The 26,113-nt window shown below is 42.1% G+C and overlaps 1 protein-coding gene across 1 annotated transcript in view; it reads right to left on the reverse strand.

Moving 5' to 3' along the window:
- Positions 1 to 26,113, reverse strand: part of RABEP1 (rabaptin, RAB GTPase binding effector protein 1) — a 106,714-nt gene that overhangs the window by 34,920 nt on the left and 45,681 nt on the right. The window contains exons 3-8 of the mRNA XM_062175191.1: positions 20,213 to 20,416; positions 18,107 to 18,267; positions 13,637 to 13,756; positions 8,940 to 9,075; positions 4,382 to 4,560; positions 935 to 1,066 (exon numbers count right to left, since the gene is read on the reverse strand). Coding sequence (XP_062031175.1) covers positions 935 to 1,066; positions 4,382 to 4,560; positions 8,940 to 9,075; positions 13,637 to 13,756; positions 18,107 to 18,267; positions 20,213 to 20,416 — 932 coding nt within the window. The remainder of the gene's footprint in view (positions 1 to 934; positions 1,067 to 4,381; positions 4,561 to 8,939; positions 9,076 to 13,636; positions 13,757 to 18,106; positions 18,268 to 20,212; positions 20,417 to 26,113) is intronic.

Genomic DNA, 26,113 nt, shown 5'->3' on the forward strand with positions numbered 1-26,113 from the left:
GAAGAATGTCCTTCAATTTCTCATAGTAATGCAGTGGGAAAATGGAGCGGGACAGGCTGAAGAGCGATACCCAGTGAGGAGACCCCTACCAAACACACCACAGTGAGAGGTGAGGAGGCCACAAGAACACCTATGTCTTCTACCTCCAGATCTCTCTTCTCTACCCATTCCCAATACCTGCTATACTTCATCACAATCTGCCCCAACCTCACCCACTGTTCTCAGGGCTTAAGACCTAACGCTGGTTAAAATACATACATATGCTATAGAGAGCTAAGTGTTTAGATACTTTTGATCATCTCTTTTCTAAATAAAAACCTCGAAGTATTAGTAACCTTTATCATTTACATTAAAAAATTTTGCAGACAATATTTAGAGATTTATTGTAAAGTATTAAACTCTGGAACTGGGGTTGGTGCTGCAGCACAGCAGGTTAAGCATCCCACATGGGCACTGGTTCAAGTCCCAGCTGCTTCACTTCCCATCCAGCTCCCTGCTGATGACCTGGGAAAGCAGCAGAAGATGGCCCAAGTGTTTGGGCCCCTGTACCCAAGTGAGAGACCTGAAGAAACTCCTGGCTCCTGGCTTCAGTCTGGCCCAGCTCCTGCCGTTGCAGCCAGTTGGGAGTGAACCAGTGGATGGAAGATTTCTAATTCTGACTTATAAATAAATAAATCTTTTTAAAAGAAAAAAAAAACTGAAATTTAAACTCTGGTACTATTGGAGAAAGGAATATTTATTTCACATGGCAAATGAAACAGGTTTCAAATAGTGCTACTTAGACTGCCAAGAAAAACATCTGAAAATATTGTCATTTTAGCTAATTTTCAGCTAGAAGCTAAGCACTTCCCCCATGAATACAATAATTAATTGGTATACAAGAAGCTGAAAATGGAGACACTGTGTGTACAACCCGTCACTCTATTCACCATACCTCTTCATTTGATAACTGGGCTGAAGATTCTTCTTGAGTTAAAGCACACACTACTGGTATTTTTACTTCTTCCTCAACATCTGTTTTTTTATGATCCTTTCTCTTATTAAGTCTTTGTTGTTCATCGTCTTCCTAAAAGTTGGAAAGAAAAAACAGGGACATTACCCAGGTAATCTGCACTGAATGAGTCATGCCGTTCTTTGACCACTGCAAACAAAGGAAGACCAGAACATTCCGGTGAGGGCAATGAACACCTCAGCCTCCTGCTTTGCGATCACATCCATGGCCTCTGGTCACAACAAAATATTTCAACGCTAAAAGCACAAAGTTATAATTCTGGTCTACTAAAAAAAATGAGGAAGTAGCTTCCAAGAAAAGCATACAATGTGAAAGTAGGCAAAACAAAAGAAAGCAACCCATGCCCCTCCCCCAAACGATACATACAAGAAAGGAAAATTTATATAGGACATTCTTTCTATTGTAGAAAAGAAACATGAATAAGTTATTATGACATTACACATCCATTAGAAACACGTACAAATTTATATCAACTACAAAAGGAATGATTAGTTGGTATAATAATTCACTGAGCAAAGATGAGTTCAATAATTTCATGTCCCACAGAACAGCCTAGCAAAGAGGGAGAAACACATGATCACAGTGCAAGTTGCGGGTACTTCAAAAGTTCGTGGAAAACCAAATTAAAGATCAGTTTGAGGGAGTGGGTGTTTAGCTCAGCCATGTCCCACACTGGAGTCCCTGGGTCCTGTTTGCAGCTCTGGCCCCAGCTTCCTGCTAATGCAGATCCAGTAACTGGATTCCTGCCACCCACATGGGAGACCAGGATTCAGTTCTTGGCTCCCAGCGTAGGCCCAGCCATTTCAGGCAATTAGGGAGTAAACTCACAGATGGGAGCCCTAGGTCTCAATCTCTCAGAAAAAAAGTTTATTTTGGTGCAAAATTTTTTCTGTATTTATTATTTCTGAAAGACACAGATAAAGACAAGATCTCCCATCTGCTAGCCCACTCCCCAAATGAAAGCTGGGGTTGGACCAGGTGCCTTCACCACTGCACCAAATGCTGGCTCCAGCAAAAAAGTTTTGAAATTCAAAAACAGCTTTTTCATAATATGCATTTCCCCTGAAATTTTTAAGACCCATAGTATGCATGGATTTAAAAAATTTTGCACTAAAATAAGCTTATCTTTAACTTCAACTTTTCATAAACTTTTAAAATTACTCACCTAAGTGCAAGGTTCTACAGGAGAAAAAAACAATAGCTTATTTCATTTAAGGGGGTCCAAAAAAAATTAACACTTAGCTGGATCATCAAAGATCAGTAAGATGAGCAGACAGGCAAGGGTTCCAGGCAGAACGAAAGCAAGCACAAATGACAGGCCTGCAAGAGCTGCCCGTGGGGGGGTGCTGAACAACTGTACCTGGGAACTGAGGGGGGCATGGAGAAGGGATGGTGACTACAGGTTTACACTCTGGACCTCGAGGTCAGCTCAGACTTCAGATCCGCTATAACGACTCTCGCAGGGGTAATATTGCAGTCTCTACTGTATACAGAGTTTTGTTTTTGAGAACCACTTGAGATACAGTTTTAGATATGAAGCCTTAGCATGACACTGGCACACAGTAAGGCCTCAGGAAGTGTTAATAGCGGACTTAAATGACCATCTCAGTAAAGGTTAGACTGTCTTTAGGGGAAGCAAGAAAGGCATGTGAAGATCTATACTTTAGAATCTAAATCCTTATGTTATGGTTCCCACATACAAGATGAATGAGTCAGAGTGAACAGACAACAGTTTGAGACAAACATATAAAAAATAAAATTGAACCTAAGTCCAATAAGGCAGTGTAAAATATATTTTTTTATTTGAAAGTCAGAGTTACACAGAGAGAGGAGAGGCAGAGAGAGAGAGAGAGGACTTCCATCCGCTGGTTCACTCCCCAATTGGCCACAATGCCCAGAGCTGGGCAGATCCGAAGCCAGAAGCCAGGAGCTTCTTCCAGGTCTCTCACTTGGGTGCAAGAGCCCAAGGACTAAGGCCATCTTCTATTGCTTTCCCAGGCCATAGCAGGGAGCTGGATCAGAAGAGGAGCAGCCGGGACTCAAACTGGTGCCCATATGGGATGCCGGCCACAGCGCCGGCCCATGTAAAATATATCTTAAAATACCTAGAAAACCTATGAACACATGTGTGCAAATACCATAGGGAAATATTTGCACACATATGCAACATGGTAAAAGATATTAGCTGTTAACACTATTTGAGGTGATCAAATTTTGTGGGACATCTAGGCAGTCCACTATAAGGAGAAAGAATAAATCAATTATGGTATATACATGCTACCAGTAAACAAGACAGAACTCTGATGAAAATACTCCCAGGATAATACTTAAGGGAAAACTATATAATAGCATAAATACTCAGTTTGATACTAGTTGCAATAGGGTGGGGTAGGGGGCCGGTGCTGTGGCACAGCGGGTTAAAGCCCTGGCCTGCAGCCCTGGCCTCCCATATGGGTGCTGGTTTAGGTTCCGGTTGCTCCATTTCTGATCCAGCTCCCTGCTGTGGCCTGGGAAAGTAGCATAGGATGGGTCCCTGCACCCACGTGAGAGACCTGGAAGAAGCTCTTGGCTCCTGGCTTTGGATTGGCTCAGCTCTGGTCCTTGGAGCCACCTGGGGAGTGAACCAACAGATGGAAAACCTCTCTCTCTCTACTTCTCTCTATAACTCCGTCTTTCAAATCAATAAAATAAAATCTTGGAAAAAAAAAATAGGGTGAGGGAAGCCCTAAATATACACATGAACACAGAGAACTTCTCTGCAGACTCCCTACCAAACTTACTTCTGAAAAGGGGAAGTGTGGGAAATGGCAAGGATTTTCACTTGATCACTTTGTATTCACGTGAGCATTTTACTTTGTATTTAAAACAAACTTGTAATGAGAATGTATTTGTGTATTACTCATGTAATTGAAACAAATTTTTAAAAGATAAGGGGGAAAAGGATCTTAGGTATCCAGCACTCTGCACACCCGCCCTTCCATATCACTCAGCCTCTCCATCACCATCCTGCACCTTCTAGTGAGGATTTTAGAACACGGTCACCTCAGACTTGGTTTGGACTGACACAACTCAGTAGCCCTGGCAGAACTGGATAGCACTGTAGGAAGGATTTCCCCAGAAACATACACTGTTGCATCCCACACTCTCTGAAGAGAATCACTTCTAAATCAATGCCCCCCCCCCCCAACCCTACACAGGCAATTTCTAAACCGGAAACACAAAATCCCTCAAATGCAGGTGTTATATTTTTTAGGGTGACAGCCATCACTTGTCTCAGCTGACATCAATCTCTAACACATGTAAGGTAACAGAATCATGTGTGTGAGGACATCATTAACAAAGCAATCAAGTCCTGAGTATGCTATTCACCTGATCTTTCTTCTTCAGTTCTTCAACTTGTCGGAGCTGTTCTGAGGTTAGCACGATCTCCATTCGCTGCATGTCTCTCATCAGCAAACGCTGAGATTCCAGAAACTGGTCATTGGCTTTCTGCCAGGTGTGTTTTAACTGGTTGTGTTGCTGCCGCTCTTGCTCCAACAGATGGCAAACTGTTTAGGAACCCCCAATCAGAAACACTGAATTTTAATGGTAGGCAATTTCTTTAGCAAATGGCTACTAGATTAGGTCCAGCCAATGGTTGTCTCTTCTGCCTGGAATTCTGCCCTTGCCTGGCAGCCTATGGTTGAACATGGAGCCATCCCCACACCATCTCTCTTAACAAAGTCTCCGAAAGTGTGCTCCTGAGAATATATGAGAAAAAGATTTCTGTGCTAAGTTTTAGAAACCCTGAATTAAACAGAATTTTTATTTTAAATTTATTTTTTTGAAAGGCAGAGTTGCAGAGAGGCAGAGAGAGAGAGAGAGAGAATCTTCCATCTGCTGGTTCACCCCCCAGATGCCCACAATGGCCAGAGCTAAACAGAATTTTTAAACTTTTTTTTAACCACATGACTGAGCTGAAAGTCTCAATCACACGAGTGTCTTCTTTAGAGATGATATATAATACAAGCATTCCCAAATTTATTTAACATTAAAACCCTCAACTCAGTAAGTATTCTAGGCAATATACTATAGTAACCACTCCTATTCATTTTTAATACATGCTGGTAAATCTGTCACCCAGGAATTCTCCAGGGCCCAGCTGGTTCTGGCCTCTCAGGCTAACGGAAGGGATCTATGTGAAATGTGTGCACTGCTGATATGCATTGGCTCAGCTGTCCTCTACTGAAAAAGGAGCTGACACCCTCTAGCCACTCACCTGCCCACCCAAGCCAGAAGCCTAAGCAGACTCACACATCTCACCTTTCCCCAGCCCCACGGAGACCTCTCTGTCAAACATCTCTCTATGGGTTTGGAATAGGTTAGTCTTCTTGACTTTGACAACCACAGCAGTAGTTCCTTCTTCATTTTTCCTGCCCTCTGCTTTGTCCTCTCTAGTCTGTGTCCACAATGCCATTAAATTGACCTTTCTAAAGCACAAAATTGATATTATCACTCCTCAGTTTGAAAACACACAAATATCTATAGAGAACTTTCTGGTTGCCAGGCGCTTGGGGTAGGAGATGGGAAATGATGGCAAGTGAGTCCAGGACTTGTTTTGTGAGGTAATGAAAATGTTTTGCAATTAGATAGTAGTGATGGTGTATAATTTTGTGAATAAACTAAAGAAAACATTGAAATGTATGATTGAAAAGGGTGAACTTGGCATGTGGATTATACCTCAATAAATCTGTTGGGGGGGAGGGGCTTCCAAGACTTTTTACTGCTCACATCCTTAGTAGCAGACCTCCAGGACTGGCCCAAATCCAGTGCACCAATTTCACATTTTGCATATTGCCTCCTGCATCAGAATTGTGAACTACTTTTCTTATACTTCCTTAAGCTGCTGTACCACATGCAAATGGCCTAACTGCCTGAAAAGTACTTAGTCATCTTTCAACACTCTATTTAAGAATAATTTCTTTTAAGAAACCTATCTGAGGCCAGTTCTGTGGATTGAGGCTTCACCTGTGGCACCGGCATCTCATATGGGTGGTGCTTCCAGTTCCGGCTGCTCTACTTCCAATTCAGCTCCCTGCTAATGTACCTGGGAAGGCAGTGGAGGATGGCTCAAGTGCTTGGGCTCCTGCAACCACATGGGAGACCAAGAAAAAGCTCCTGGCTCCAGTCTAGCCCAGCCCCAGCTGTTACAGCCATATGGGGAGTGAGTCAGTGGGTGGAAGACCTCTCTCCCCACCCTCTCCACCTCGGTCTGTAACTCTGCCTCTCAAATAAATAAATCTTTTTTTAAAAGATTTATAAATGGGCCACCTTCTACTACTTTCCCAGGCCAAAGCAGAGAGCTGGATCGAGCTGGGTCTCAAACTGGCGCCCATATGGGATGCCAGTGCTTCAGGCCAGGGCATTAACCCTCTGCACCACAGCGCCAGCCCCAAATAAATCTTTAAAACAAGGAAAAAAGAAACCCATCTGTCCCTAGAACAAAAAGAATTGGGCAATCTTTAATGGCAGCACTGGCAAACCCTAAAACACTTCCATGAACAGAACCTTTAAAATCAACTGTAGTAACACAATTGGCCACATAGCTAACTCCCCAGCTTAGACTGTAAATTACATGCCTGCTCAACTTTTCTGTTTTCATTTAAAGACTTTTTTTGTGTGTGTGTGTCTCAGTATAGAAATTACTCATTCCCTTCCTCATTTTTATTAACTTTCTTAGATACTTTTCCAGGTACACCAGAAAGGTTTAATCATCTCAATGACTTACACTGCTTTTTTCTGTAAGGATTAGTTCAAACATTTATTTTATTTCCATGGAAGACTTTGAGAGTATGGGTGTCTTTTGATGCTAACAGCACATATGAAAACTGATCCTGGGGCCGGCGCCGTGGCTCACTTGGTTAATCCTCCACCTGCAGTGCCGGTATCCCATAAGGGAGCCAGTTCAAGTTCCAGGTGCTCCACTTTTGTGATCCAGCTCTCTGCTATGGCCTTGGAAAGCAGTGGAAGATGGCACAAGTCCTTGGGCCCCTGTACCCACTTGGGAGACCCAGAAGAAGCTCCTGGCTCCGGATCAACCTAGCTCTGGCTGTTGAGGTCAACTGGGGAATGAATCACGTGGATGGAAGACCTCTCTCTCTCTCTCTCTCTGTATGTAACTCTTTCAAATAAATAAATAATTCTTAAAAGAGATTTTATGAAATAATCCTGGAGACTTATCATTCCAACTTTCCACTATTTGGATAAAACTTACTCATATGCAAATCTCAACTATTTATAGCTATATTTTCCACAGCATTAGATATATTCAGAGGTATTCATTGTAGGACTCTGTCACCACTCCTGCATATTAAAATAGGTTACTAGCACAACTAACAAAAAGCATGAGATTTCAAGGGGTCTATATATTTGGATGAGAAAAAAAGTTCATTTTTATTTTTACTATCCTCTAACCACAATTTACTATTTCCTTGGATTACACAGCATAGGCAGGAACCACAGTAACATAAAAATTCCTATCACTGTGTCACCAATAGAAGTCACAGATATTTTCAAATTTCATTACAGTTATACGTATCTTACTACTTCACTTAAGTCCACCAGTGTTCTAAATTACAGTGTTATTACACCTGCTGCTAGATCTTGTTATTTAATATATTACTTTAAAATAGCCCACTTATTACAGTACAAGATGGCTAAAGTCCTTGGGGCCCTGCGCCCATGTGGCAGACCCAGAAGAAGCTTCAGGCTCCCGGCTTTGGATCTGTCCAGCTCCAGCTGTTGTGGCCATTTGGGGAGTGAGCCAGCAGATGCTTCCATGAATCACATGGATGGAAGACCCCTCTCTTTCTCTCTCTCTCTCTGTACATAACTCTTTCAAATAAATAAATAATTCTTAAAAGAGATTTTATGGCCGGCGCTGTGGCTCACTAGGCTAATCCTCCGCCTTGCAGCGCCGGCACACCGGGTTCTAGTCCCGGTCGGGGCACCGATCCTGTCCCGGTTGCCCCTCTTCCAGGCCAGCTCTCTGCTGTGGCTAGGGAGTGCAGTGGAGGATGGCCCAAGTGCTTGGGTCCTGCACCCCATGGGAGACCAGGAGAAGCACCTGGCTCCTGCCATCGGATCAGCGCGGTGCGCCGGCTGCAGCGCGCCAACCGCGGCGGCCATTGGAGGGTGAACCAACGGCAAAAGGAAGACCTTTCTCTCTGTCTCCCTCTCACTGTCCACTCTGCCTGTCAAAAAAAAAAATAATAATAATAATAAAAAATAATAATAAAAAGAGATTTTATGAAATAATCCTGGAGACTCTCTTTCTCATGCATTTCAAAAATGCATGAATCTTTTAAAAAATTTATTAATTTGAAAGAGAGAGAGTGAGTGAGTGAGAGTCTTCCATCCATTGGTTCATTCCCCAAATGACTGCAATGGCTGGAGTTGAGCTGATCTGAACCCAGGAGCTTCTTCCGGGTCTCCCACGTGGGTGTAGGGGCCTAAGCATTTGGGCCATCCTCTACTGATTTCCCAGGTGCATTAGCAGGGAGCTGGATCAAAGTGGAGCATTTGGGACTTGAACTAGTGCCCATATGGGAGGACGGGGCTTTAACCCACTGCACCACAGAGCTGGTCCCTGGGGCAAAAGCAATTTAAGCAGAAATTCCCAGTTTTATCTTTCTGGCTAGAGCTCATGCCCAGTGAAGTTCTTACTGATGTCAAGGAAGAAATAGAAGCCATTAAGTATCCAGGTTACTAGAGGAACCCTCACAGCTTCAGCTTTTCAAGAGAACATTCACACCTACTACGAAGCTTTGACTACACGAGTAACGTTGCATCGGCACTTTAGGAGTGGTTTTTGCTGTCAGTGGGTATCAGTGTTACTTCCACAGCTCCCCTGAAGACTGAGTAAAAACTATGCAGAGCATGTATTTACCTTCATGCAATTCTTTCCGCAGTTTCTCAGCATCTTCCTGTAGAACGGATTTCTGAGTATTCAAAACAGCTACATACATCTCTAGATCAGTCCTACAAGATTTCTCAGCTTCTAGATAATGATTCAGTTCTTTAACCTGAAAGGAGATACAAGTCTATTAAACTGACATTTTCAATTCTTTCTAACTTAGGAATAATAGTAGGTTCTGGTTGTACTTTGAAAACATTACACGTACTTTTATATAAATTGATATCTACATTTTTTTAAAGATTTATTTATTTTGAAAGAGTTACAGAGAGGGAGAAACAGAGAAAGAGGCATCTTCCAACCACTGGTTCAGGCCAGCTTCCTGGTCTCCCATGCAGGTCAACTGAGCCATCTTCCACTTCTTTTCCCAGGCCACAAGCAAGCAGATGGATCAGAAGTGGAGCAGGCCGGCACCGCGGCTCACTAGGCTAATCCTCCACCTTGCGGTGCCGGCACACCAGGTTCTAGTCCTGATCGGGGCGCCGGATTCTCTCCCAGTTGCCCCTCTTCCAGGCCTGCTCTCTGCTATGGCCAGAGAGTGCAGTGGAGGATGGCCCAAGTGCTTGGGCCCTGCACCCCATGGGAGACCAGGATAAGCACCTGGCTCCTGCCATCGGATCAGCGCGGTGCACCAGCCGCAGCACACCAGCCGTAGCACACCAGCCGTAGCACACCAGCCGTGGCAGCCATTGGAGGGTGAACCAACGGCAAAAGGAAGACCTTTCTGTCTCTCTCTGTCCACTCTGCCTATCAAAAAAGAAAAAAAGAAAAAGAAGTGGAGCAGCTGGTACTCGAACCAGCGCTCAAATGGGATGCCAGTGCTTCAGGCCAGGGCGTTAACCTGTGCACCATAGCACCAGCCCCACCAATTATATTTTGCTTCTTAAAAAAGGTTCTTAGGGGCTGTGTTGTGGCACAGTGGGTAAAGCCACTATGTATGACACCAGCATCCTATATGGACTCTGGTTCAAGTGCTAGCTGCTCCACTTCCAATCCAACTTCCGCTATTAGGCCTGGGAAAGAAGTGGAAGATGAACTAAGTCCTCAGGCCCCTGCATTCACGTGGGAGACCTGGAAGAAGCTCCTGATTCCAGATTGGCCCAGACCCAGCCTGCTGCATCCATCTGGGGAGTGAACCAGCAGGCTGAAATTATCTGTCTTTCAAATAAATAATCTTAAAAGAAAAAGAGCAGCTGTTAATTTCTAGGATAAAAATGGTACCATACTTTGTTTGTTTTTCTTCAATTTCCAAATGCCTTAAAATTTATTTAAAAGAGAGAGAGAGAGGGCGAGAAAGACACTTTCACCCACACATTTATTCACAGAAGTTAAAGGGAAAGTCATGATGGGAAAAGCATTTAGTCTCACACTGAGATTACACAAACTTGAAGGCCAAGTATAGAACACTTTTTAAAATTCCATCTTTTCAAAAAAAAAAAAACTATATATTGAACAATTAACTATAACACTCAGAATATCAACACGTCTAATGTTTTTAAAAAGTCTAATGTTTAAAAAATTTGTAGTCATAATGAAAATAAATCCCACCCCAGAAAATACAGGACTTGTTTTACCCTGTCATGTAAACTGTCCACCCTAAATTCTAACTATTAACTTTTTATTTTTTCAATATTATGTCTAATTTCACTTTCATGGAAATTTTCACCTTTTTTTATATTCTATTATATTATCTTTACTCCTAGGTCATTAAACAATACCAGTCACAGACTAAAATAATTCTGTAGGGGTCAGCATTGTAGCTTAGCAGGTACAACCATCTGCAACACTGATATCCCGTATGGGTGCTGGTTTGTGTCCCAGCTACTCCACTTCCAGTCCAGCTCCCTGCTAACGGCCTGGGAAAGGCAGCAGAGGATGGCCCAAGTGCCTGGACCCCTTCCACCCTTGTGGCAGACTCCAGTGACGCTCCTGGCATGGCCTGGCCCGGCCATCACAGCCATCTGGGGAGTGAACCAGCGGACGGGAGACCTCTCTTTCTGTCTCTCCCTCCAACTCTTTCAAATTTAAAAAATAAATGTCTTTAAAAATAAATTAAAAAAAAATAAAATGATTTAGTAGGTTGCTATTTGCTGCTTAATTGCAGGTAATCAATCAGAAGACAAGCCAAGCATGGCAAAGTGCGCAGTGTGGGGAGGCACCTTCCCTAACAGGCAGAGAGGGTAGGGTGGTCACAGAGCTGACAGTAACAGACTCCAGAGGGCAGACAGGAAGTGGTGGCAAATCACCACTAATTTTACCAGCTCTTACTTCTAGGAGTAAATACTCAACAATGACTGTGTTTCTAACATTTGACAGTTACTGAGTAGCACTCTGGAAAGATGGTGGTAGGGTGGTATAGTGTTTTAATGTCCTTGGATTCCATACCCTCTAACAACCCAAACCAAAAACACATGGACATTTACAAAAAACAAAACAAAAGATGACAAAGGAGCAGGGCGGGCAGTGAGGGGGAACCACTGAAACCACTTATCCAGGAAAATGCGGACAGTACATTCATCTGTACAAGAGAAAACAGCGGAGGCGACAAGGGTCCAATATAACAGCGGCAGCTGACAGTGAGGCGTGTCACCCACCCCGATGGCAGGTGAATGTGACCCATTTGTGCTGAGAGACACCTTCATTCTCACTCCCCTTCCTTGTCGCTAGCAGCGCTGCCTACCTTTCTACATGCATGTCTAGTCTGCTTTTGTGCACAGTTCATTCAACCACTCATCTGTTTTTCCATTTTTGTCATTTATGAACTTGGCAGTTTTATTAGTTTTGGGTATTAATTTTTTGTCAGGTATATGATTTATAGGTATCTTCTCACAGTCAGTGACTTATCTCTCCAACCCTTTTTGTATAAAAAGGATGTTTTATTTTCTAGTGACTCGAAATCTGTCAATTTTCCTTGCATAGTCAATATATTTGTCCTACTTAAACTTTTTGTATCCCAACAAGATATTCTCTTTTTTAGCATCTGAAAGTTTCAAAGGTCTACTTTCCACTCTAATTCTAAATTTTTAAAATTTATATTTATTTCACTCCCTAAATGCCAACAGCAGCTGTGGCTGGGCCAGGCTGAAGCCAGAAACTTGGAACTCAATCCAAGTTGCTGATGGCAGGGATCCATGTGGCTGAACCCTCTTCTGCTGTTTTCCAGGGTGCACATCAGGAGAAAGCAGAACTGGGGCCAACCAGGCACTCTGATACGGGATGTGGGTGTCCCAAGCACTGTCAACTACTGCACCAAAGATCTCCCACCTAAACCTCTTATAATTATTTTTCCATAAGTTTTTTCTTTTTCCAGGCATTTTAACTTTAATGTAATTATAAATAACCATATAACTTATGGTCCCAGAGTTAGATCTGTATAACATCAATTCTGCAAAATTTGTTGACATTTCCTTTATGACTTTTGTGAAAAATATATTGCATCATAATACTAAAGTAGAATGTACCTGAAAAATAATACTTTGTCACCTGGACTATCCTTAATGTTTGTATGTTTTAACTTAATGATCCTCATAATGGCCTTATAGGGGAGGTAGTTATCTCCATTTCATAGCTGAGAAAACCAAGACACAGTAAGACTAGTCATGTGGCCGAGATCAGTGAGACTAAGAAGTGCTGAGCTCTTCATTACTAGATTCTACTACTGTGTACAGCATCATCTCTCTTTCCCGGGTACAGGACTCTGTGCCTCTACTAACTCTAAATTATTAACCTGTTCAGAACTCCTTATGGCCCTACCAGTAATGTTTTCTGCTTGCATTCTCTAAAGGTCAGTTTCAATCTCCCACTGTAATTGTCAATGTCAAATTCTTGAAACTGTCACTTTCTAGCTCACCTATTTCCAGGGTATGAAAGGTACAATGATGTTCGTGATGGCTACACTTCACTGATGAGCTGTTTATTAGATATGTCCCTATTTGCTAGTTCTTTTTTTCTCATATCCTGTTTGACATTACACTTGCTGTATCAGCCTTCTTTTGGAAAAAATTTGTTGGTATTTCTTTCATCTATTCCTTTATATTCAATCTTACCTTGTGGTTTTATTTTCAGCACATCTTTACCTTTTATAAGAAATACAAAGTTAGACTCAAAAAATCCAATCTGATCATCTTTTTTAGTAGGTGATCAGTTTATATGTGCTTGATACTTTCTCATTTGTTTCTACATTCCTAGTTTGTACTTTTATCTTTTTTCAATCTTTCTTCTTTCCTACTTTCTTTCAATTATTAAAATCTTTAACAGTCCCATATTTCTTCTGTTGTGTCTCTGTAGCCAACAAATCCAGCCATACTCTGAAAGATCAATTTGGGGGCTGGCATCAGAAAACAAAATCAACTTTGAAAAGTTTATTTTCCCTGATTTAAAAAAAAAAGAATGAGACCTAGTCTCATTCGCATAAGAAAATGAACATAACTTTGTGATGAAGTGCCACTTGTGACAAAGCATCCTTATTGTGATTATTCAAAATATCCTTAAGGGCAAAATCATCCCAAAGGAGGTGTTTTTTTCTTTCTTTTTTTGTATTTTAGAGAAAGCACGATTCTTAAGATGCATAGTCTAAATTACAGTTTTTCCCGCCTTAGTGATTCTAATTTTGTTCATGGCATTAAAGCAGAACCTTGGATTCCATACAAATGGATTACAGTGTTCCACACCTTTGAGGCCTCCAGCTCTTGAATCTTGTCCTCAGCCTCTGTCAGCTTATCTTTCAGAGCTGCAATTTCCTTCTCCATGGGCATCACAACAGATCGAAGTTTTTCAGCATCCTCCTGGGCCTACGGTTAAAAATAAGTAAATGCTACAACTTTCTCTTAATGTTTTTCGAAGAAATACTGACCTATCCCTTTGTAAAAAATTAACATAACAACTCTGATTTCAACTGCATCCAACTGATTAAACAGTGCATTATTTTATTTTGTGAACTCATAATCAGAGTTTTCCCAAATATTACATTTAGAATTTGAAGTCAGTGGAAAATAGATTCACTATGACAAATCTGACTTTTTAATTAAGTTAAAAAATAGACCACATATAAGAGGAAATACACATAATGGTTATAATTCCTGGTTACTAAGTTAATGAGACCATAATTTCCTATGAATTACTAAAATAACCAATTATATTTAAAAAACAAAATAGAACATTCTAAAAATGTTAGGAAACTATTTTGCTACAAAAAAAGGCTTACATTTGAGAACAGTCCATCCTGATTTGGACATTTCACAATGTACACGGGTGTTGAAACATCACATGGTATCCCATAAACAATTTCTGTGCATGTTAAACAATTTTTAAAGCCTTCTATCATTTAAAAAGAACTTTAATATCATGTTGCTTTTTAGTATCTAAATGAAACAAATAAAGAATGACCTCCACATTGTTTTCCAAACTCCCTTCCCAAAACATGAATTATGGAATCATTTTCTATAAACTAGGTTTATAGAAATTAAATTTTAATTTTTCACATATATATATACACCTAAATGCACATATACAGAAACAAAGACAGACTCAAAACTAATAGCTTTTTGTCTCCTATTGAAAATGAAAATCCGGCCGGCGCCGCGGCTTAACAGGCTAATCCTCCGCCTTGTGGCGTCGGCACACCGGTTTCTAGTCCTGGTTGGGGCACCGGATTCTATCCCGGTTGCCCCTCTTCCAGGCCAGCTCTCTGCTATGGCCCGGGAAGGCAGTGGAGGATGGCCCAAGTCCTTGGGCCCTGCACCCGCATGGGAGACCGGGGGAAGCACCTGGCTCCTGGCTTCGGATCAGCGCGATGCGCTGGCCACAGCGGCCATTGGAGGGTGAACCAACGGCAAAAAGGAAGACCTTTCTCTCTCTCTCTCTCACTATCCACTCTGCCTGTCAAATAAATAAATTTAAAAAATTTAAAAAAAAAAAAAGAAAACGAAAATCCTATTCACTGAATTTAAGTGAGCTCAAACTCACCATAAATTGTTCAGGATAAGGAAAATAATACACGCCCAAATGTGAGGGAAATCTTCCCCACAAAAACACACCCTTCAGCAAAGGAGGATTCAGATTCACTTTGTTTTCAGATCCTTACAAAGTCATCATTTATTTTATTCAGAACTAAATATTTTGTGGATAAGAAATGTCAGCTTGGCCGGCGCCACAGCTCACTAGGCTAATCCTCTGCCTGCAGCACCGGCACCCCGGTTCTAGTCCCGGTCGGGGCACCGGATTCTGTCCCAGTTGCCCCTCTTCCAGGCCAGCTCTCTGCTATGGCCCGGGAAGGCAGTGGAGGATGGCCCAAGTGCTTGGGCCCTGCACCCGCATGGGAGACCAGGAGGAAGCACCTGGCTCCTGGCTTCGGATGGGCACAGCGCACAGGCTATAGCAGCCATTTGTGGGGTGAACCAACGGAAAAAGGAAGACCTTCCTCTCTGTCTCTCTCACTGTCTAACTCTGCCTGTCCAAAAAAAAAAAAAAAAGAAAAGAAATGTCAGCTTAAAGTATCTCAGTCAAGGCTACTCTGGGAGACTCATAGAGGTCACCTAGCAGAAACACACAGGGAAAGAAAAGCAGGAGGAAGCAAAGAACTCATGACAGACTGAGTTATTAATGCAATATGACCTACCGGTTTCAAGTGTTGGATATCACTGCAGAAAACTGTTTTTAAAAATATGGCTTTTTAAATTTTTAAAATTTATTTGTTTTCAGAGACAGAGACAGAGACCCTCTGACTGCTAGTTCATTTTCAAAAACGCCAACAGCTGGGACTAAGCCTGGCTGAAGACAGAAGCCCAGAACTGAATCCAAGTCTCTCACATGGGTGGGAGATGTCTAGTGCTTGAGCCATCATCTGCTGCCCCCCAGGCGACGCATTAGCAGGAACCTGGCTCTGAAGCAGAGGAGCTGCGGCTTGAACCAGGCACTCTGATACAGGATACAGACATCCCCAACAGCAACTCAATCACTGAGCCAAACACCTACCCAAACAAAACTTTTAAAGGGTATTTTTAAAAAATGAAAGAAAAGTCATTAAAGGAAGAAAATCTGAGAGACTGTCACAGCCAAAAGGTCCCCAAGGAGACATGACTAAATGCAATGTAGTGCCCTGGCTGGGCTCCCAGAACAGAACAAAGGACAAAGAAAAGGACCAGTATGATCAAAATATAAAGAACGGATTTAGTTAATGAGAACGAACATGTGTTAGTTATTAACTGTGACAAACACCATCATCCTGATGTAACATATTTGTAATAGAGGAAACTGGGCATAAGTACAGTGGAGCTCCAAATTCTCTTCACAATTTTTCTGTTAATCAAAAACTGCTCCAAAAAAGTAAATTACTTTAAAAATTAATTTTTTGAGTGACAAATTTAGCATACTTTGGAAATAATGACTATGTATATATTTGACAATGAGCCATGGGTTAGGAACAAAATAGCATTATTAATAGAACTGAAGAGAAAAATCAATTTCTAATTATTTTATATATGATTTTAAATGTATGTATATACCAATTAACAAAGTGAAAATTTACATCCAAGCAGCCAAAAGCTTCCTAAGTTTTCTCAATGGAGATGGGCATTTCGTGCAGCAGTTCAGACAGCACCAAAGGCCCATCCCCATACCAACAGTGACTGCATGGGATTCTAGCACCCTGGGACACAACAGTTGATGACAGAAGTATTTGGTTCCCTGCCACCCACATGGGAGACCCAGACAGAGTACCCAGCTCCTGGCTGCATCCTGACCCAGCACTGCAAGCTTCTGGGGAACAAATCAGCAGATGGAAGTCTCTGTCTTCTCTGCCTTTCAAATATATAAAAATTAAAAAGTAAATTTTCTCAATGATAAAATATCTCACCTTATATTTAGTTGCCCTATGTTCAAGCATAATATGTGCTGCATTCATCACACAGGAACCAAGATATACAGAAAAAAAGGAAAAATAACATCTGTTCTAAAACTTCAGTTTAGGCACAATCATCAAGCAACAACATTCAGTGAGTATTCACTGGCACAGGCTGTGTGGCAGCTTAAGCCACTCCTGTGGTGCCTACATCCCATGTTACAGTGCCAGTTAAAGTTACTGTGACCCCATATTTCTAATCCAGCTTCCTGCTAATGTGCCTGGGAGGCAGGGGATGATGGCCCAAATATGTGGGTTCCCGTCACTCATATGGGAGACCCATTTGGAGCTCCTGGCTTCGTCCTGGCCAAGCCCTAACTTGCAAGCATTTGGGGAATGAACCAGCAGATGAAGATAGATTCTCTCTCTCTCCCTCTCTCTCTCTCTCTCCCTCCCTCCCTCCTTCCCTCTTTCTCTCTCTCTCTCTCTCCTTCTCGGTCACTCTTTCAAATAAATAAATCTTTTTTAAAAAATGTATTGAGCACCTATGTGCTAGACACTACTCTAGGCATTTAGGATACAAAAAGAATCCTAGGGCAGCAGGTTAAGCCATTACTTGGGACACCGTCATCCCACACTGGAGTGACAGTTTTGGCTAGTCCACACTTCAAATCCAGTTTCCAGCTAATGCACCTAGGGGGCAGCAATTGATAATCTAGGTACTTGGGTTCATGCCACCTATGTAGGAGTCCTCGATGGAGTTCCTGGCTCCTGAGTTCAGCCTGGCCCAGCCCTAGCAGTTGTGGACATTTGGGAAGTGAACCAGCAGGTGGAAGCTCTGTCTCTGTTTCTCCCTGTCACTATGCCTCTCAAATAAATAAATAAAACTTAAAAAATTCTGACTTCCAAGGGCTAACATCCTAGCAAGGAGAGAAAGGCAACAAGCAATAAACATAATAAACAGGTGAACTCCACATGTTATAAAGTAACAGGTGCAATGGAAATAGACAGAGTGGCATAAGGGAAATCAGGCAACTAGTGATGGGTGAGGGTGGGCAGTGGGGCAGGCTGCAGTGTTGAACAGGGTGGTCTTGGGCCTCATGTGGTAGGGACACTTGATGATAGATTGGAAGAAGGTGAGGGAATTAGCTACGGGTTTATCTCAGGGAAGAGCATCGCATTATCCAGCAGTACAGCACTAGACATAACTCCTCTAAACAAAATCACAACTAGTACCACAACAATTAGAGCACTTGGCATTTGCACACACACATCTCTGCAGATGAGCACGTTCCCCTCGTACCTTTTTCATCTCATTCTCTAGATTTTCCTCCTCCTGCCCTTCAGACAGCCTCCTTCGTAGATCAGCTATTTCCCTCTCTGCAGATTCCCGGTACTGTGCCCACTGCGCCCGCTCCTGCTCCAGCCTAAGGTGGAACTGGTGCTCATAGTCACGAACCGTTTCTACAAAACATCACCAAACATTTCATGTCTAAGGTGAAACAAATACTCTGCACACTCATTCTTTAAATGACATGAAGAGCTTATGCCTAATTTCTAAAGAATATTTAATTCATTAAGAAACAATGTACTTCATTTCTAGTTCTCATAACTACGAAATAAGGATTTTAAATCATCTCTAACTTTTACAATACATCTATGCTACATATTATTTTACAGATGAGGAAAACTTAAGAAAGGTGAAATGGTCTGTCCAATTTTTCATAAACAGAAAGAAGCAGAGCTAGAATTCAAACTTAGGGCCAGTGTTGTGGTACAGCAGGTTATGCTGCCACCCACATCCCATATCCAGTTCCAACCACTCCCTGCAAATGCATCTGGAGAAGCAGAAGAAGGGGCCGGCGCTGTGGCTCACTTGGCTAATCCTCTGCCTGCGGCACCGGCATCCCCCATATGGGCGCCAGATTCTGTCCCGGTTGCTCTTCTTCCAGTCCAGCTCTCTGCTGTGGCCCGGGAAGGCAGTGGAGGATGGCCCAAGTGCTTGGGGCCCTGCGCCCACATGGGAGACCGGGAGGAAGCACCTGGCTCCTGGCTTTGGATCAGCGCAGCGCCAGCCATAGTGGCTATTTGGGGAGTGAACCAACGGAAGAAAGACCTTTCTGTCTCTCTCTCTAACTCTGTCAAATTAAAAAAAAAAAAAAAAAGAGCAGAGGAAGATGGCCCATGTCCTTGGGGCCCTATCACCCACATGGGAATCCCAGATGGAGCTCCTGGCTCCTGGCTGCAGCCTGTTCCAGCCCTGGGCATTGCAGCCATTTGGGGAGTGAACCCGCCAATGGAAGTGTCTGTCTCTACCTCTCTGTAACTCTGCCTTTCCAATAAATACATAAATATTAAAAAAATTCAAATCTTGTCACCCCAATCCAATTATCTGAAAGGATACAAAGGGGATATATTCCTGTAATATTTGGTATAACCCAAGATTCTAAATTGAGAACTTTTTTTTTTTTTTTTTGGACAGGCAGAGTGGACAGAGAGAGAGAGAGAAAGGTGTTCCTTTTGCCGTTGGTTCACCCTCCAGTGGCTGCTGCGGCCGGCGCATCGCGTTGATCCAAAGCCAGGAGCCAGGTGCTTCTCCTGGTCTCCCATGCGGGTGCAGGGCCCAAGCACTTGGGCCATCCTCCACTGCACTCCAGGGCCATAGCAGAGAGCTGGCCTGGAAGAGGGGCAACCGGGATAGAATCCGGCACCCCGACTGGGACTAGAAACCGGTGTGCCGGCACCGCAAGGCAGAGGATTAGCCTATTGAGCCGTGGCGCCGGCTGAGAACAATCTTAAAGCCTCTAAAAAGTTTTTTAATACAAAAGTTTGGTCTTTAATATAATCTTAAAATATTTTATGACAGATAACTGCTGGCCACCTATTAACTCCACTTCTTCAATACCAAGATCCCAGTTTTGTTCAGGAGCTCAACTGTGCCCAGTTTATAAACTACATGTTCCTATTTCACTTGTAGTTATGGATAACCACACTTGATCAAAAATGTGTGAGATGAAAGATTTCACATGCAAATACAAATTTTTCTTAAAAATCAAAAAACCATGGCAACACTGAGCTGGAAGAGCAATACTTACCCGGAGCCAGTGAGTGTACACAGTCACTTTGCCCCTGGCCGCTCTGCAGTTCAGCACACACCCTATGCCCACACGGTCCCACTCGCTGCCATCACCTGCCTTACTTCTACAGGAAAAGTTCACCTTAAGTCCTGCTTTAAACTCTACAATCACCTGTTGTCTGCTAAACAGGGACTTTAGTTGACATTAAGGTTTTTATCTGACAGTACATCTTGAAGACGGCAGTACAAAGAGCCAGAAATGAAACTTGTTATCAATTATAAGACCTTCTGAATCCATTTTTAGAAAATCATAAAGTGGGTCTTTGTCTTTACCTTTCATAACAGCCTGAAGTGAAGCAACTTCTTCTCTCCACTGTCTCTTCACTTCATCGATAGCTTCTTGCTTGGTGTTCTCAGAGACCGTGGCAATCGCCTTGATGTTCTCCATCTCTGCTTGAGCTTCCCACAGCTGTGTCCGAAGATGGCCCAGATCATCCTGCGCAGCTTGCAACACTGCATTTTGCCTCTTCAGATCCTCTGGGGGAAAAGAATCAGACTTTTCATCAATGAGGGGTTCATCTTTATCATGCTGATGTTCTATTGAAGAAATTAAGCATTAAATTTTAAAATGTTAAAATGACATCACTTTAAAAAGAGATGAGATTTAAAGTATTTAAAGTACTATCTTTCTAATAGTGGTTAAGTCATAATTTCAGAGTTAAATGTTGTTGGTTCTTCCATGGCTGGTGCAATAAATTTGTTCAAATTATTTAACCTCTCTGGCCTAAGTTCCCACGTCTGGGAAATAAAGATTAAAAATAACCTCTTCTGGGCAGGTTGTGCCGCAGCAGGTGAGCATCAGTTTGAATCTCTGCTGCTCCACTTCCCATCCAGCTCTCTGCTAATGCACCAGGGAAAGCAGCGGAAGACGGCATGATGTACTTGGGCCCCTGTTGGAGCTCCAGGCTCCTGACTTCGGCCTGGCCAGAGTAGCCAACTGAGGAATGAGACAGCAGATGGAAGATCTCTCTTTCTCTAATTCTGCCTTTCAAATAAAAAAACAAACAATCCAACCTCACACGGTTGTTGTGATGATAAAGTAATTTATTGGAAATGTTTATGAGTACAGTATCTTCCACAAAGCAAACATTCAAGAGAAATTTAATAAGAAAGAAAAGAAAGCCAGAGAACCCGGCAGTCACTACATTCAGGCTTTTTTTTAAAAGATTTATTTTATTTGTTGGAAAGACAGAGTTACAGACAGAGGCTGAGACAGAGAGCGAGTGAGCGAGCGAGAGGTCTTCTATCTGCTGGTTCACTACCCAAAAGGCCACAACGGCCAGAGCTGGGCTAATCTGAAGTCCGAAGCTTCTTTCAGGTCTCCCACATGGGTGCAGGGGTCCAAGGACTTGGGCCATCTTCTACTACTTCCCCAGATACATTAGCAGGGAGCTGGTTGGGAATTGAGTAGCTGGGACTTAAACTGGCGCCCATACAGGATGCTGGCGCTGAAGGCCAGGGCTTTACCCTGCTGCTCCACAGCATCTGCCCCATAGATTCAGGCTTTTTAAAGTTCGTATTAATTCCTCAGGTCCCTAGCACCATCTCTGAACAAGGATAGGTGGTCAGTCTAGCAGTTGAGGCATAGGTTAAGACACTTGCATCCCACACTGTAGTGCCTGAAGTTCCATCCTCGGCTCTGGCTCCAAATGTAAACTTCCTGCTAATGCAAAACCCTGGAAAGCAGTGGTGATGGCCCATGGACACCAGACACCTGGATGGCATTCACAGATCCTGGCTTCTGCCCTGGTCCAGTCTCAGCTAGCATGAACCAGTAGATGGTTCTGATCCAGCTCCCTGCTATTGGCCTGGGAAAAGCAGCAGGAAATGGTCCGAGTACTTGGACCCCTGCCACCCACATCGGAGATCCAGATAAAGCTCCTGGCTTCAGTCTGGCCCAGCTCCAGCTGTTGTTGTAGCCATCTGGTGTGTGAACCAGTAGATGGAGGATTCCTTGCTCTGTCTCTCTGTCTCTCCGTATGTCTTTCAAATAAAATAAATAAATCTGGAAAAAGGGGAAAAAAAAAAAAAACCATCTCTGTACTGCCTATTCATCCTCCCTTATTCCTGCTCCAGGCAACCAGCAATCTTCTACTGCGTCCACAGTTCTGACGGCTCCAGAATGTCAGAGTTGGCCTTTTGAAATTACCCTCTTTTACCAAGTAATAAGCATTCAAAGTTCCTCTATGTCTGCTCATTGCTTGACATCTCATTCATTTTTAGCACTTAATACTTCACTGTCTAAACTACTACAGTTTAATCTACTGACTTACTGAAGGACATCTTAGTTATCTCTCAAGTTGTGACAATAAAGAATAAAACTCCTGCGGTTGCCACTGTGGCCCAGCTAGTTAAGCTGCCACCTGTGGCACTGGCATTCCATATGGGCACCAGTTCATGTCCTGGCTGCTCCTCTTCCGATCCAGATCCCTGCTAATACTCCTTGAGTGCTTAGGCCCCAGCGCCCACGTTGGAGACTCTGAAGAAGCTCCTGGATCCTTGCTTCGATCTGGCCCAGATCTGGCCATTTTGGCCATTTGGGAAGTGAACCAGTGGATAGAAGATCAATCTCTCGCTTGCTGTCTTTTTCTCAATCTGTGTGTAAACTCTTTCAAATAAATAAATATATCTCTGAAAAAGAATACAGTTCCTATAAACATCTATATGCAGGTTTCTGTGCAGATATAGGTTTTCAAGTCAATTGAGTAAATACCAAGGAATATGACTGCTAAACCCAATGGTAAGAATAACTGCCAAGCTATCTTCCAAATGGCTTACCATTTCGAATTTCCACCAAAATCAAATGAACGTTCCCATTTCTCCACAGCCTCATCAGTATTTGTTGTTGCCAATGTTTTGGATTTTGGTTAATCAGCCAGATATCAAGTGGCATCTTACAGTTTTAATTTAATTTGCAATTCCCTAATGACATATAGATCCTGAGCATTTTTTCATATGCTGCCCTGCCATCTGTCATTTTTTTTTAAAGATTTATTTATTTATTTGAAAGTCAGAATGAGAGAGAGAAAGGAGTAAGAGATAGACGAGGGGGGTATCTTCCACACACTGGTTCACTCCTCAAAAGGCTGCAACAGCCAGGGCTGGGTGAGGCAGAAGCCAGAAGCTTCATCTGGGTCTCCCACATGGGTGCAGGGGCCCAGGCACTTGGGCCATCCTCTGCTGCTTTCCCAGGAGCATTAGCAGGGAGCTGGATTGGAAGTGGAGCAGCCAGGACTTGAACAGGTGCCCATATGGGATTCTAGCATCGCAGGCAGCAACTTTACCCACTATGCCACAAAGCCAACCCTTGCCACTGGTGAAGTGTTTATTCAGGTTTTTTGACCATTTTTAAAAATCAAGTTACGTTCTTTGTATAATCCAGATTAACAGTCCTTTACTACATACATCATTTTCAAACATAGTCTCCCAGTTCTGGCTTGCCTCCACACTCTCTGAACAGTCTTTCACAGAGTACATACTCTTCGTTTTAACATGCTCTGGCTTATCTATTATTTCTTTTACGGATCATGCCTTTGGTTTTGTGTCCAAGAAGTCACTGTCACATCCAAGGTCAGCTTGGCTTTAAGTTATCTTCTAGGAGATTTAGTTTGTACTTTACATTTAGATCTATGATCCATTTTGAGTTGATTTTTGAAGGCTATAAAGGAAGTCACTGCTTTGAATGTGGCTGCCCAGTTCCAGCACTGTTTGCTGAAAATACAATCTCTTCTCCACAGTGCAGCCTCTGCTCCTCTGCAGGCACGTGGACCAGCAATTAAGACGCCCACAGCCCACGTGAAAGTGCTTGGGTTTCAGTCCCAGCTCTGGCTCCTGATTCCAGCTTCCTGCTAATGCAGACCCTGGGTTCCTGCCATCCACGTGAGACACCTGGCCCGAGTTCCCAGCTCCCGCTTCAGCCCTGGCTCAGAACCATCCTTCATGGCCATTTGGGGAGTAAACCCGCAGATGGGACCACTCTGCGTCTCTGTCTTCTCTCTATCTCCACTGCTTCAGAAATAAATAACTTTATAAAAAATTTCGCTGACTTTATTGATGTTGGTCTATTCCTTGCTTCTCTGTTCTGTCTGTTCTGAAGAGGTATTTGACTATTATTTCACTAATATCACACTATCTGTTCACTATATCTAAAATCAGGTAGTATCAGTCCTCAGATATTTAAAGAAGTGTTTAATTGGGGGGAAGGAAACAGAGGGAGGGGGGAGGGAAGAGATACATGTGAGGGTTTATTTCTGGACTCTGGGTTCTACACCACTGATCTATATCACATTATTGTTACTTTGTAGTAAGTTTTGAAATCAGGAAGTGTGACTCTTCCACTTAGGTTGACTGAATGGGTAAAAAACCATGACCTCATTATATGCTGCCTACAAGAAACTCACTTCCAGACACACAGACTGAAAATGAAGGGTTGGAAAAAGATACACTGGGCAAATGGAAACCAAAAGCGAGCTATTCTTGTATCAGGTAAAACAAACTTTAAATCAAAAACTGTAAAGAGATAAGGACATTATATTTTTGATAAAAGGTTCTATTCAGCAAGACCTATCAGAAATATATATGTACCCAACACAAAATTGCTCAAATATATACAGCAAATATTATTAGAACTAAAGGGAGAGAGAGACTCTAATACAATAATAGTGCGTGATTCAATACCCTACTCTCATCGATGGGCAGGTCATCCAAACAGAAAATCAATAAAGCTACATTAGAGTTAAAAAAAAAAAAAACACCATCAAGCAAATGCACCAATAGACATTTATAGGACACTTTACCCAACAGCTACAGAAAACACATTCTCCCCATCAGCACATGGAACGCTTTCTAAAACAGACCACATATGAAGCCACAAATCAAGTCTCAGCAAATTTAAACAGATTGAAATCTGTATCTTCTCAGACCATAAAGGAATAAAACTAGAAGTCAACAACAACAGAACACTCCTAAGTACTTGGAAATTAAACATGCTATTGAATGATCGATGGGTCATTGAAGAAACTACAAAGGAAATCAAAAACTTTCTTGAAATAAATGAAAATGAAAACACAATATATTAAAACCTGTGGGATACAGCAAAAGCAATACCCTAAGAGGGAAGTTTATAACATTAAATTCTTACATTTAAAAAAAGAAAAATGTCTCAAATTAAAGATCTAATGATACATCATGAAGACTTAGAACTAAAAACAAGAAATAAACCCAAAATCAGCAAAAGGTGAGAAATAAGGATCACAGTAGAAATAAATGAAATTTAAGATCAATAAAACAAAAAGTTGCCTTTCTGAGAAGATAAACAAAATAACTGATAGTCTAGCCAGACTAAAAAAAAGGGAAAAAACTCAAATAACATTAGAGATGAAAAAGGGGACATTACAACCAACACCACTGAAATATAAAGGATCTTCAGAAACTACTATGAAGAACTCCATGCTAACAAACTGAAAAACCTCAAAGAAATGGATAAATTCCTGGATTCATATAACCTGCCAAGATTAATTTAAGAAGATATAGAAAAACTAAATAGACCCATAACAAGCAATGAGACTGAAGCAGTAATCAAGTCTTCCATCAAGGCAAAGTCCAGGACCTGATGGCTTATGGCCAAATTCTACAAAACATTCAAAGAGGAAGTAACTCCAATATCCTTCAAACTATTCCAAAATATTGAACAGGATGTAACTCTGCTAAACTTTTTATGAGGTTAGCATTACTTTGCTACCAAAACCAAAGTCATGACACAAAAAGAAAACTACCAACCTATATCCTTAATGAACACAGATGCAAAGATTCTCAGCAAAATACTAACAAAGCAAATCTAAAAACACATCAAAAAGATTACACATCAAAATCAAGTGGGATTTATCCCAGAAACACAAGAGCAGTTCAGTATTCACAAATCAATATATATCATCAATCACATCATCGGAACAAAGAACAAAAACCACATGGTCATCTCAATAGATGCAGGGGAAGCATTTGATAAGATTCAACACTGCTTTCATGATATAAGCCCTCCACAGATTAGTTATAGAAAGAACATTCTTCAAAATTATAAAGACTAGATATGACAAACCAACAGCCAACATACTGAATTGGGAAAAGCTGAAAGCATTTCCTCTCAGATCTAGAACAAGACACTTCCGCCACTCTTAT

Source organism: Lepus europaeus, chromosome 18 (assembly GCF_033115175.1).
Source record: "Lepus europaeus isolate LE1 chromosome 18, mLepTim1.pri, whole genome shotgun sequence".
Lineage (NCBI taxonomy): Eukaryota > Metazoa > Chordata > Mammalia > Lagomorpha > Leporidae > Lepus > Lepus europaeus.